Below are 12,164 nucleotides of genomic sequence, written 5' to 3'. Positions count from 1 at the left end.
CTTTCCTTTCTTTCTCCCTCCTTCCTTCCTTCCTGCCTCCTTCTTCTTTCCCTTCCTTCCTTCCTTCCTTCCTTCCTTCCTTCCTTCCTTTCTTTCTTTCTTTCTTTCTTTCTTTCTTTCTTTCTTTCTTTCTTTCTTCTTTCCCTGACAGTATGGAGTTAAAAGTTGATGATCACAAAGGCTGTCCCATTTGGAGACCCCATGCATCAAATAAAGACATTTCATCTATTTTGTATCCCACCAATGATAACCTACGCCAAACGTTCTTGCTTCAGGTTCCAAAAATGTCTCTGTAATTTTTTCATAACAGGTCTAGAGCAAAACTACCTTTAAAATACCCACAGCATCCCTGTGAGTTTGAGAACTGTGGACCCATCGCATGAAATTGGCAGAAAAACCTATATAAATATTAAGGGAAGGAATGAGAATTCAGCATTCAGCAAGTGTGACATTGAAATTTGTGTATAGTCCAACCCATGGAAAAGTGGGGGGGGGAACTAAGTAAACATTATGTTTCCTCGTTATCAGTACAACATTTTGAACTAGACTTTCTAGTTCAATATGTAATAAATCTTCAAACATAAAAGAAATTGCTGTCTAATTTGACCATATCACTGAAATCAAGCTTGAAAAATTGTTGTGCTTGATTTAATGAAGCCAACATTCTTCTTCTTCTTCTTCTTCTTCTTCTTCTTCTTCTTCTTCTTCTTCTTCTTCTTCTTCTTCTTCTTCTTCTTCTTCTTCTTCTTCTTCTTCTTCTTCTTCTTCTTCTTCTTCTTCTTCTTCTTCTTCTTCTTCTTCTTCTTCTTCTTCTTTTTTGCTATATATGTACAACTAAATGGATGAGGAAGAATAATAACAATTCTGATTAGCCATATTGGCAGTAACTTGCACATTCATCATAAAACGCAAAGGTTTAATATGAATGCCCTCCACCATCTCAGCTGGATCCACCAGAAACCTTTGGACATCTACCAATTAGATGGATGAAGAGGAATGACTGCAAGCAAACACTTGACTTGTAGTTCTGTAATGTATCTTCAGTGACATTGCTGGAAGCTTATTTAACTGAGATTAGGATGAACATTGGTTATTGATAGTACTCACCAAATCAGTGATCCACCAGAAACTTTGCCTCTATCTGAAGAATACTTTTGCACCAATCAAATATCTTTCAGAATGGACGAAGGATTGATCCTATCATTCAAAACAGTACCCACTGACAGTACCCATTGTTAAATTGCAGCAAGGAAGCTTGGTCACCTCGCATTTATTACCAGCATCGTGTTAACATTTCAGTTGAACCCACCACCGTTAACCTTTCAGAAGAGCTGTGAATATGAGAGAAGAGCAAAATAAGTAGAAAGTAGACCCCATACCCAAGAAGGGTTACTTGCCCTGCTTCCAAAACAAGAAATCAAAATAAATATTAGAAAGAAATTTTCGCTGCCTTTGGTCCCCATAACAGGTGGGCCTTTGTCACTTGAGAACGATCACAAATTCTTCTGCCTTTTTTTTTTATTCATAGAGAACAAAATTTACAAAGTCTTTCGTACATTTTTTCTTTCTTTTTTTCTTTCTTTTTTTTTGTATTTTTGTATTGTTTGTTTTTTACTGACTTTGAAAATTGGGAATATTCAAAATACACTTTTTTTTTAACCCCACTTCATTCTTTCATTATTTACAGATATGTACAAGAAAAATGCAAGAGTCTTTTTTTTTTAAATTTCCCCCAGTTGTATTAAAAATCTCCGCTGGTGGACGCCTCCCCTTAGATGGATGTTCCGTGGGAAGGTTCCAGGCCCTCTGGAATGATCCCGCCTGGCATAGACTGGAATGACATGGGAATGGGGGTCTTCACGGGGCTCTGGCGAAACAGTCCTCCATTCGGCGATCTGTGTTTACACTGTATTGAGGGTATTGTGGCTGAGCTGCTAAGGGGCAGCTGCAGATTGCTCCCAGAGGCACCAGAGAGTGTCCTGCTGCCCCCGTGGCCTGTCTGTTCGGGTAAAAAAGAGGTGACAGAAAGTTGCGTGTTCTGATATTCACGGACAGGCTCCAGGGCTTGGCTGGATGGCATGCCACCGATCTCCAAGGCTGAGATTTCAATGGAGGCCGGGGAGAGTTGCTTGTGAGCTAAGTCTTCATCGATTAAACTGTTCATACGCCGATGGACCTGTTCTAGGTTGACTTCTTTGTCCTGCAAGAAAGGGGGAATGAGTAGATTAATCCCTCTCAAAAGTGGTTGATGGATTCCTCAGAGGTAGAGGGAGATTAAATGGGTAGCTGATTCCCATTTAATTTGCTCTTCTATCTGAAGTTCGGCGGACTTGTGGGCTCTGGGTCTGGAGAAGTATCTCTCAACCTCAGCAGCTTTAAGATAGGTGGCCTTTAACTCCCACAATTCCCTAGCCGGTTGAGGTCCACCCATTGTAAAGTATTGAAATGGATGAATACTGCTCCGGACAGTTTGGGTTGCCTTTTGTTTTTGTTACCTACTAGAAATGCAAAAATACGGTCATGCACTGAATGAATTAGTTTTGGTAAATCACAGACTGAAGCTTGCTTGGTTTTTTGGGTGTGTGTGTGCATGTGTGAAGGATCATTTAATCAGCTTGAGTTGACTTTTGTTCTAGAGTCCGAATTCACCATTGTACATTGGTGCAGAGGCTAAAAATCTAGTATCTGGGCACAATCAATTTTATTTTCCTCTTCCAGTCTCCCAGGTATAACCTCCAAGTAAAAGTTAAGTCCTTAAATAATTGGATCTTCCATTGTTTACATGAATTATTATGAATCCTGCATATAAGAAGGCTAGGAGAGAGGGACTGGATCATGGAGATGAGACGACCATAATTTTAATGGAAGATCAGCAAGGAACAGTAATTTAGTGACCTACTACAAACAATTTTTGTCTGCCTGTTTATGTTGGAGAGTTATAGAAAGGAACTGACTGATATTTAATACAATGGGTGAGAAAGAGCACTGTGAAGTTTTTATATAGATCCATAAATGTGTATATGATATAAGAAATGTATTACCCATATTCATTTTGAATTAAAAATACGCAGTATAGAACTCGGCCGTCAGACTCTGCCTGTATATAATATATCACTTCGCCATACAGTATAACTAATTTATACCCCTGAGTTATAATTCTCCTTCTCAGCATATGCTCCAACTATCTTTCCTTATTTTTCACCTCATCATTTCTCTTCTTTTGCTCAATTTATCTATATATGGATTCATCAATTATTTGAAGATAATGATAAGAAATCTATCTCACTCAACCACGTGCCATTGAAACCCTGGGAAGAAAGATGTACAATTCTTCGTTGGTTATTAATTGTACAACAGTGTGACTTTTCCCCTCAATTTTGCTATTTCTTTATCATTTCCCAAAAGATGAGCAGTTCTAAGCAAGTATGTGAAAGTTTTTTTTTTTCCTTTTTAAACGTAATAATTAAGGAGGCATTTTGGACAGATTCTTTTTGACAAAGGTAGATTGTAAGCCAATTATATCTATCTACGATAAACCTATTCAGAGTTGAGAGAGAGACACAGACATCAACATCTCCACTAAGATTTCTTTAAAAATATATCTATTTGATTAGAAGTGTGAAGCTTCAAGATTATCAAGTTAATGTGGAAAGAAAGTCTTCTGTGGCTGATCTCTGCACCATTACATCTGACAAATTACTGCCTTCTGTGTCATCCACCAGAAGCCCTACTGGAAAAGGGTATTTAACATACCAGTATGGGGAAATGGAGGGCAGTTTTGAGATGCCATCATTTGGAATGATAAATCTCTCATTTTCTTCTAACTTGGGCCCAGAATATCAAAGTACAAATTGCGGCATTAGCACCAAGGTCATAATTTTCATGGGCAATTATATATACCAGTTGACCCTTGCAATACACCCTTTGTGAGGCTCTTAAGAGCACATCTGAATATTTGGCTTTTAAAGAAAAAAAAAGGATCTGCATTCCAGAATTTTGTTTTTAATGCTCCTCCAAAAAAAAATAAATAAGATAACCTAATCACATCAGGACTATATTATAAATTGGTTTGTGCCAGATGCAAAATTCAGAAGGGCATTGATGCACCATCGATAGAACGCCTATAAATAAATATGCCATTTTTACCTTTCAGAATGTAAATACTTTTGTTTTATCTATTCCCTCTTTCTTTCTGCTTCACCCTTAGCATCTACTAACTCTGCTTTCTATCCAAGCTTATTAGAGCAGTGGTTCTCAACCTGTGGGTCGGGACCCCATTTGGGGTCGAACGACCATTTCACGGGGGTTGCCAAACAACGCAGTCCGCCATTTTTTTCCCCTTTTCCTTAGCTGTGCTACTCCCTTTTATTCTATTGGCTTTTGAAAGCCAATAGAATAGACTCTCTTGAATAGAGTCTAATTCTATTGGCTTTCAAAAGCCAATAGGAATTGTCCAGGCTGTCTCTGCCCTGCTGAGCCCGCCAAAAGTCCCATTCTGCAAACGGTGCTGCACCAGTTGAGTAGTCCTTGACTTACGACCGGTTGGGGGGTCACGGCATTAAAAAGGTTGAGAACCACTGTATTGGTTCAGCAGCATCACCACTTCAAAAAAATCTCTTCAAGAATACAAGGCAGATGGAATAGATGAAGAAACAGCTGCAGAATTTCAAGATCCAAAATACAGTAATATTCTGTCAGCTCCAGAGCTACTCTGCTTTACCAAACAGGTAAAAAGATGTCGTAATTCAACAAAAGGAAAATACATTTCCAGTTTGCAAAGCGGCGAAATTATACATTGGGATGTCCATATATGTATCTCTATCTTTCTATGGGAAAATAAAACAATACTCTTTAATTTGAAGAAATAGATAGTGTTAATTGGAAAAATCCAGTGATGGCTTGGATTCAGTAGAAATTGCTTCTAATCAAATTTAGGATAGCTACATTTCCTGGATCCCTTTCAAGACACGCAACTGATCTCCCTCCTTGCAATCCAATATCTTAGTCTCCAAAAGTTGCTTTTAAAAATTGAAAGATTCCCTCTACGCCTTTTGAACAAAATGAGATGCGAAGAGAATGATAGAGAAGTAAATGCCATGAATTGCATGAATAGGATCTTTTTTTTTTTTTTTGCTTAAAAAAAACTATCATGGGAAAAATTCAAATATAGGCAATGAAGGGTAAGTTAATGATGCCATGTGTTTGCCAGGATGAGTTTTCATTCAGCAAGTAGCATTTACCCCAAGGAGAAAACTTAACAGATATGGGCACAGAACATAATGCACCTTAAAGAGTTGTGTGATTTAAACACTCACTCACGCAGGCCCTGATTCAAAGGAAAATGTTATGAAATCCAGATGGTTCTGGGTAAAAGTATTTTTAAAAGTTGAGTTCCCACAAACGTGATTGGTTGAATTAAACTTAATGGGGGTTTGCACAATACCCTGAACTGTAAACTTTCACATGGGTTGGATTCACACAACCCATGAGATGGAGACGTGGTGGGTCACTGTTGTATGAACTCAGCCAAATGCATCCAGCTCATTCAGTGGTTCCTGGATAAGAATGGCAGTGAAGATTCTGAATGGTCCAGGGACTATAGACAACCTTGGCTCTTTTATGACTCGTGGACTTCAGCTCCCAGAATTCCTGAGCCGACATGGCTCAGCTTGGAAACCTCTTCCTTTCCCCTCAGCATGGCTGGCTCAGGAATTCTGGGAGTTGAAGTCCGCAAGTTCATGGTCTTTAATGTTTAATGAAGCATTGAGGGCCATCAGAGATTGGACATGGATTGAAAGAACTTGTGACAAGTTAGTCTAATCTGATGTGCTGCCTAGAATGCACGAGATGTAGAAAATCTCAATTTGGTTTCCCATAATCTAACATAGGGACAATACTGTGGGTGTGGGTGTTTTGATTTATTATTCAGTAAAACGGGATACACTTTATAAGGGAAGCTAATCCAATAGCAATGTTTCGGGTGGGTGGGTAGAGCCTTTCTGCATGCACATACATGATTTTCACAAAGAATTATGCTGTTGTGAAAGTGATAGTTTGGGGGAACTGATATAAATATGCAACAATCACTGTGGATTTCCCGGTTACTAATTTGATTATAGAAATATTTAGTAATATTAGATGTATTGGTGAAATTGTTATTATGATGCATTTATGGGTTCCATGATTTGTTTAGAGTAAGAGATTTATATATATGTATATGTGTCTATAGTTGTTTGGTATGTATATCTTATATATTTTAATTCTGTTAATTCTGTATCCAGTTTTTTTCTTAAACAAAACAAGACAGAGTTTTACTTTATAATCATATATATATTGAAGGGAATTGCAATTAACTTCTTTAATGTTATTTTAAGGGGGGGTTGTACCACTTTTAAACTTTCCCTATTGTCTCCTTCTTCACTTTTCCCCTTTTTGTTGCAATTTTGTATCTTAACTTTTCCTCTTTGGCAAGAAAGAAAGAAAGAAAGAAAGAAAGAAAGAAAGAAAGAAAGAAAGAAAGAAAGAAAGAAAGAAAAAGAAGAGAGAGAAAAGAAAGAAAGAAAGAAAGAAGAGAGAGAAAAGAAAGAAAGAAAGAAAGAAAGAAAGAAAGAAAGAAAGAAAGAAAGAAAGAGGAAGGGGGAGGGAGGGAGGGAGGGAGGGAAGGAAGGAAGAAAAGAAGGAAGGAAAGAAGGGAGGGTCCCAGCTGGTTAATCTGGGACTTTCCACTCCATTTTAAATTGCCAACAGTCTCCCAAACAATAGAATGCAATTGCTATACAGGGTGGCTTGCAACTTTTCATCTACAAAGACAAGACACAATTGTGGATTCTAAGGAACATGGAAGCTTTTTCAAACCTCTGCCAAGTTTATGAGACATGCCAGTTCTTAACTGCTCCCACTTGCTTTTAAAGTGTAAATGTCTCACATGTTCTTTGTGAACCCTCTGAAGGCCAGCCCACATCTAAAATGGATGGCCTACAAATGACTCATTTAGCAATTCTGCGTCCACCACCTCTGTCACTACCAATTTGTTTTTTTTTTACATTTGCAATGCTGTAATTCCAGTTCTTGTCAACATCTGACAGAGGGAAAAAAGGGCCTTGCTATAATAATCAACCCACTGATGGGATGAAACGGAAATAATGTATATATTTATTTGCCATTTTTAGAGTTTCCCACTACGCGCTATTAAGCCAGCTAGAGAAAGTGGTTAAGCAATTGGTTTTTAATGTACATTAATTTACATCCTCATTAGTCAAGGTTTCAGTACTGAGGAAGGTATAATCATAATGCATATATGAATGGGGAAAAATAAGACTCAAATTATGCTCATTAATTTAGATCTGGCAACTGACTTGGTCAAACACCACTTAATGCTACATAAAATAAATGTTGCTGACTGCATTTCAAATAGTTTGCAGAGTTTGGTTCAGTCTTTATTTTATATGTTGCAAAAAGATTGACTTCAAAGTCTACCTTAATCTCTCTTCTCCATACAGCTACTTGGAGAAGATCAAGAAGATATATGAAATCCTTGCTGATAAAAAATTATATGAAATATTTTGCTTTGAAATTTGCAATCTCTTTATTGACTTGGGCATGTGTTTCTTTGACATTCTAGTTTTTGGGGATATGCAAGTTTAAAATAGTAAAACACTGATGCTTTTGAAACATGAGATTACTAGCCAAGCTGAGAGAAAGCAACAGGGGGAAATAATTTACTCTCTACAATTTATTTACTCAGTTATAAAGGATCAATCAGTGTCTCTTTATCACTGCAGCTACTTCTAGCACCTACAAAAAAATTATAATGCATTGATCTGTGTACAGGAATGTGCAATTTATGGACAGCCCCTCAAAGACAGAAACATATATTAGAAATATTGTTAGATGTAAGTACATGACATTCTCATTCATTAAAAAAAATGGGAAAAGGTATGCAGCTAGGTGGCCATTTGTTCTTTGCGCCCATATTTTTAGTACATTGTATTTCATGGAAGTGTATTCTTTTATTCTTCCCCTTTTTGCTTCTTTTGCTTCTGATTTGCTCTTTTTCTGCAAAAGGTGTGTTGACTAGTGTGGGAAAAAATGTACGCACGGCAGACTGCCGTGCTTTCCCCCCCACAAACCTCATAACCTTTTGATACCTTTTGTCCTAATGAAGCAGCCAGAAAGTCATCCCCTTTTGACTTAATGCCTCACCTACCTAAACAGATAATATGCTTAAGTTCCTTCCTATCTCTTCCTGTCTTTGTCAGTTCTTTCTCCTTTTGATCTACCTGTATTTGTTCTTACCTGGTCTTTGACCATGTAATGTGTTACTAGAAAATAGTTGCTTATATGAAGGAATTTTCCAATGAAGAAACTTTATGTCAGCATCTAATGGTTAAACTTATGAATGTAAGATGTCAGCGTTTAATGGTAAAGCCTACGTATGTAACAAGTATATAAGAAGCAATAAACTCAAAGTTTGTCAAGCTGTGTCCTGCAGCTTCAAACCTCTGCTTAAGACATGCCTGCGCCTTTTTCTTAGTGTCTTACAGACTAGGTCACACAGGGTGTTACCATGTGTGACAAAGGAGCATTCAGAAAGCATTTCGCTTCATGGAACAGAGCTTCATGGTCTAAACCCACCATCTTTTGGAAAAGCTGGCCATTGTTAAATTGTGTTGGCTAACATGGGCAGGAAAGAATTCTAATATTGCCATATGATTACATTTTTGAACTGCACTCTTCCTGACAGAATGAAATAGTAAGAAAGTAGCTCTGTTTGGTCTATATGGGTCCTTTCTGTTGGTTGATACAAAGGAAGCTTGGCGTACACCTGACATACAGCTAGTTTAAATATCTGTGTGAAATGGTCAGATACTGAGATATTCCCAATCCAGAAAAGAAATGAACTTTCATTGTTTATGAGGACTATATTTTTCCCCTGATATCTGCCTTGAATGAAACAGCATGTTATAGATATTTAAACAGACATAAAGATATGAAAATAGGATGTGCATCACACATACATATGCATATTAGAGTAGGAATCAGAATTTGTGCAAGAATGCTGAAATCTTGCGTGATTTATGCATTTTCTTTGTGTTCTTTATATACTGCACGGTATTAATTCAGGGCTCTGTGGAGGACAGTGAAACATAGCTTCCTGGTGGCTAGATCATGTCTGAATTGGGTTACTAACTCTTCACTTTAAAAAAAAGTGGGGGGCTTCAGGTTTCATATATTTAAGGCAAGTTTCATGAGTGGTGGTAAAGCACAGGCTCTGTATGCAAAAATATGAAGGTTTAGTTCCTAGAAGGAACATTCAGGAGCTCATGGGATAATACTGTATGCTTTCTCCCCCCCCCTTTATTTTATTTCTGGATATAAGTAATATAATACTGCTGAAATGGCCTAGATGAAGGAAACGTTTTAGATAATTAAACACGTCTGAATTTAGGGAAATTATAATGTATAAAAAAGAAGAAAAAAAGGATTAGATGACTAGACACATTAAAAGGAATATTTAAAGATTAAATATATATTTTTAATCGTGTTTAAAAAGAGCAAGAACTGAATGAATATATATGAGCTTAGGAGGAATATATATTTTAAATAGTATTTTACTTTTTTATGTTTCTTTACTCTTGCTCTTTTTTCCTTTCCTTTACCGTTTTTTCCTATTCTTTAAGAAATGCAAAAGTGTTGAGATGGTTTATATGGGAAAAATGGATTTAAATCTTTAAATGCACTTATCTGTTGAGAAAATTTTAACCAGCAAGGAAACTTTGAACTTTATGGGAGAAACAAATCTAAATAAGGACTGTAGCGGGATATAAGATGAGGCCACCAGAATGATTAGATAGAAAAGAAATATTATATTGATGTGATCATTATTTCTAGGAATATTGGGGGGGGGGAAATCATATATGTAACTGTTATTTATCAAAATAATAAGAACTGTATTATTTCAAGATTTGCAAAGAAGACATTTTGGGGAAAAGGGGAAATCAACTAACTGTACTATGTGGATTATGGATTATAGAAACCAACTGTTAATGATTTTTCTTTACAAATGTAAACCCAACAAACACAACGTTTTACCAACCATTAAGTGATTTATGCCTTCACATCTCTGAGTCAACCAGAAACTGGTTGATGCACACAGTTGCTGCATTTCTCTCTCTCTCTCTCTCTCTCTCTCCCTCTCTCTCTCCCTCCCTCCCTCCCTCCCCCCTCTCTCTGTATAAGATGCTTTCATGACAGGTTGATCACTATTGCTTGAAATGTTTGCAAGGGAATCCTTTGAGGGTAGTAAATTTCATATGTGTTCTATCAGGTTCTTGCAAGCCATTCATTCAGCATATTAAAAAAAAAACAGTCCCCTTTTTAAGGAACAGATCAGAAAGAAGAAAGGGAGAAGGTTCAACCTGTCAGAATGAATTATTGTGGCATTAATGGCTAGAATGAATAAGCATACCTCGGTCCACACCCTGGACAACAGAATAGTATAATGTCAAAAATGCATTCTCTATGCCTGCCCCCTCCCAGTGGTATTTTCCTCCACAAAGAAAACTGCACTGCGAGAAGAACTCATGAAACTGTCCTTGATCCCCACATCCTTCTCTGCTGTTGTCTCCCTTTCTTCACTTCGAACATCTACGAATCACAGAGTGTGCATCTTGTAATGCCTTCACCTCTGTGTGGGGTAGAAACAACCCGAAATGCTTGTCTGAATCATTTTCCTTCCCTGATTTTCATGGTTGCCTTTCAATAATTGAAACATTTTAGGCAATAAGTCATCTTATTTTTTTTCTTCATTCCAGAGCAGAGAGGGCTGTTCAAGTGTCCTACGGTTCAGATGCAGTGAGCCAAAGTAAAGTTCTGCAGAAACCTCATTGCTTATCTAAGTCTCCATAAATGTGGACCGGAGATTATGGTCCACAATCTCCAACAAATGGACTGTCTTCATTGGGAAACGGTTAGCTGTACATGGCCGTACATTTAGCTATACATGCTTGTACATGTAGCCGCACATATAGCATGCTTGACATCACCCTGCCAACAAAAATGTGTATAGTCAAGGCCATGGTTTTCCCAGTTGTAATGTATGGTTGTGAAGATTGGACCATAAGAAAGGCTGAGTGACAAAGAATTGAGGCCTTTGAACTATGGTGCTGGAGAAGACTCCTGCGAGTCCCTTGGACTGCAAGGCGATCAAACTGGTCAGTCTTAGAGGAGATCAACCCCGACTGCTCTTTAGAAGGCCAGATCCTGAAGTTGAAACTCAAATACTTTGGCCACCTAATGAGAAGGAAGGACTCACTGGAGAAGAGCCTAATGCTGGGAAAGATTTAGGGCAAGAGAAGAAGAAGGGGACGACAGAGAATGAGGTGGCTGGATGGAATCACTGAAGCAATAGGCCTGAGCTTAAATGCATTCTAGAAGATGGTAGAAGACAGGAAGGCCTGGAGGAACGTTGTCCATGGGGTCGCGATGGGTCGGACATGACTTCACAAGTAACAACAACAACAATGGGGCTATTTCTTTCCTCTGAACCCTGGAAGCAACTGCTTGGAATCCATGACACCATTGGCCAACATTATTATAACATTTGTTATACAATAGATTTAATAGATTGGATGCAGTTCCTAGCTAAAGTGGAATATCTTAGGCTAGTTGTCCTGGGGTCAGAAAGGGGGAGCACTTTTCTGAACATTTTTTTCCCCAAGTGCTTTGTCATAAACACACGCATGCAAGTGGAAAGGGGGTTTCTGCATGTACACAATCCTAACCTGGACCACTGACCACTCGGTTTAAGAAAAAAATGAGGGTTTTGTATGGAATTCCTTTTTTTTTGGGTGGGGGGAGAACCAGATAAGTTGTTCCTGTGCTTCTAAAGCTTTCATGCTCAAGGAAAGGGCCAAAGGCAGGGCAGCTGAGCTACTCTCTTACCCCTAAAGATGATCTCTCCAAGGCAAGGTTGAGGCACAATGGTGAGGCAATGCGGGAATGTTTGTGGTGCTGTTGCCTCCCAGCTTGTATCTGCTCTATAAATAAATACAGGACTTTAGTTGGCAGAGCTGACATTTTGGCACCTTCCATAAAGACACAAACATATGGGATTTCAAAGAAAAAAAAGAAGACAACAGGCATTATTTAATATTTTAAAAAAA

General features: G+C 38.0%; 1 protein-coding gene across 6 annotated transcripts in view; it reads right to left on the bottom strand.

Moving 5' to 3' along the window:
- Window positions 1–1,503: 1,503 nt before the first annotated feature.
- Window positions 1,504–12,164, bottom strand: part of GRID1 (glutamate ionotropic receptor delta type subunit 1) — a 681,623-nt gene continuing 670,962 nt past the window's right edge. For 4 of the 6 annotated variants that reach the window (XM_039343408.1, XM_039343404.1, XM_039343405.1 and 1 more), the window contains exon 16: window positions 1,504–2,200. In XM_039343408.1, coding sequence (XP_039199342.1) covers window positions 1,772–2,200 — 429 coding nt within the window. In that variant the 3' untranslated portion in view covers window positions 1,504–1,771. Of the gene's footprint in view, window positions 2,201–11,943; window positions 12,039–12,164 lie in introns of all 6 variants that reach the window. The other 2 variants (XM_039343409.1, XM_039343406.1) reach the window with 2 other exon arrangements.

The sequence above is a fragment of the Crotalus tigris genome, unplaced genomic scaffold (assembly GCF_016545835.1).
Source record: "Crotalus tigris isolate CLP2741 ecotype Arizona unplaced genomic scaffold, ASM1654583v1 scf7180000017847.2079705, whole genome shotgun sequence".
In the NCBI taxonomy this organism is placed as follows: Eukaryota; Metazoa; Chordata; class Lepidosauria; order Squamata; family Viperidae; genus Crotalus; species Crotalus tigris.
The sequence above is the reverse complement of the archived record's forward strand: the minus strand, read 5'-3'. Positions and strand labels throughout refer to the sequence as shown.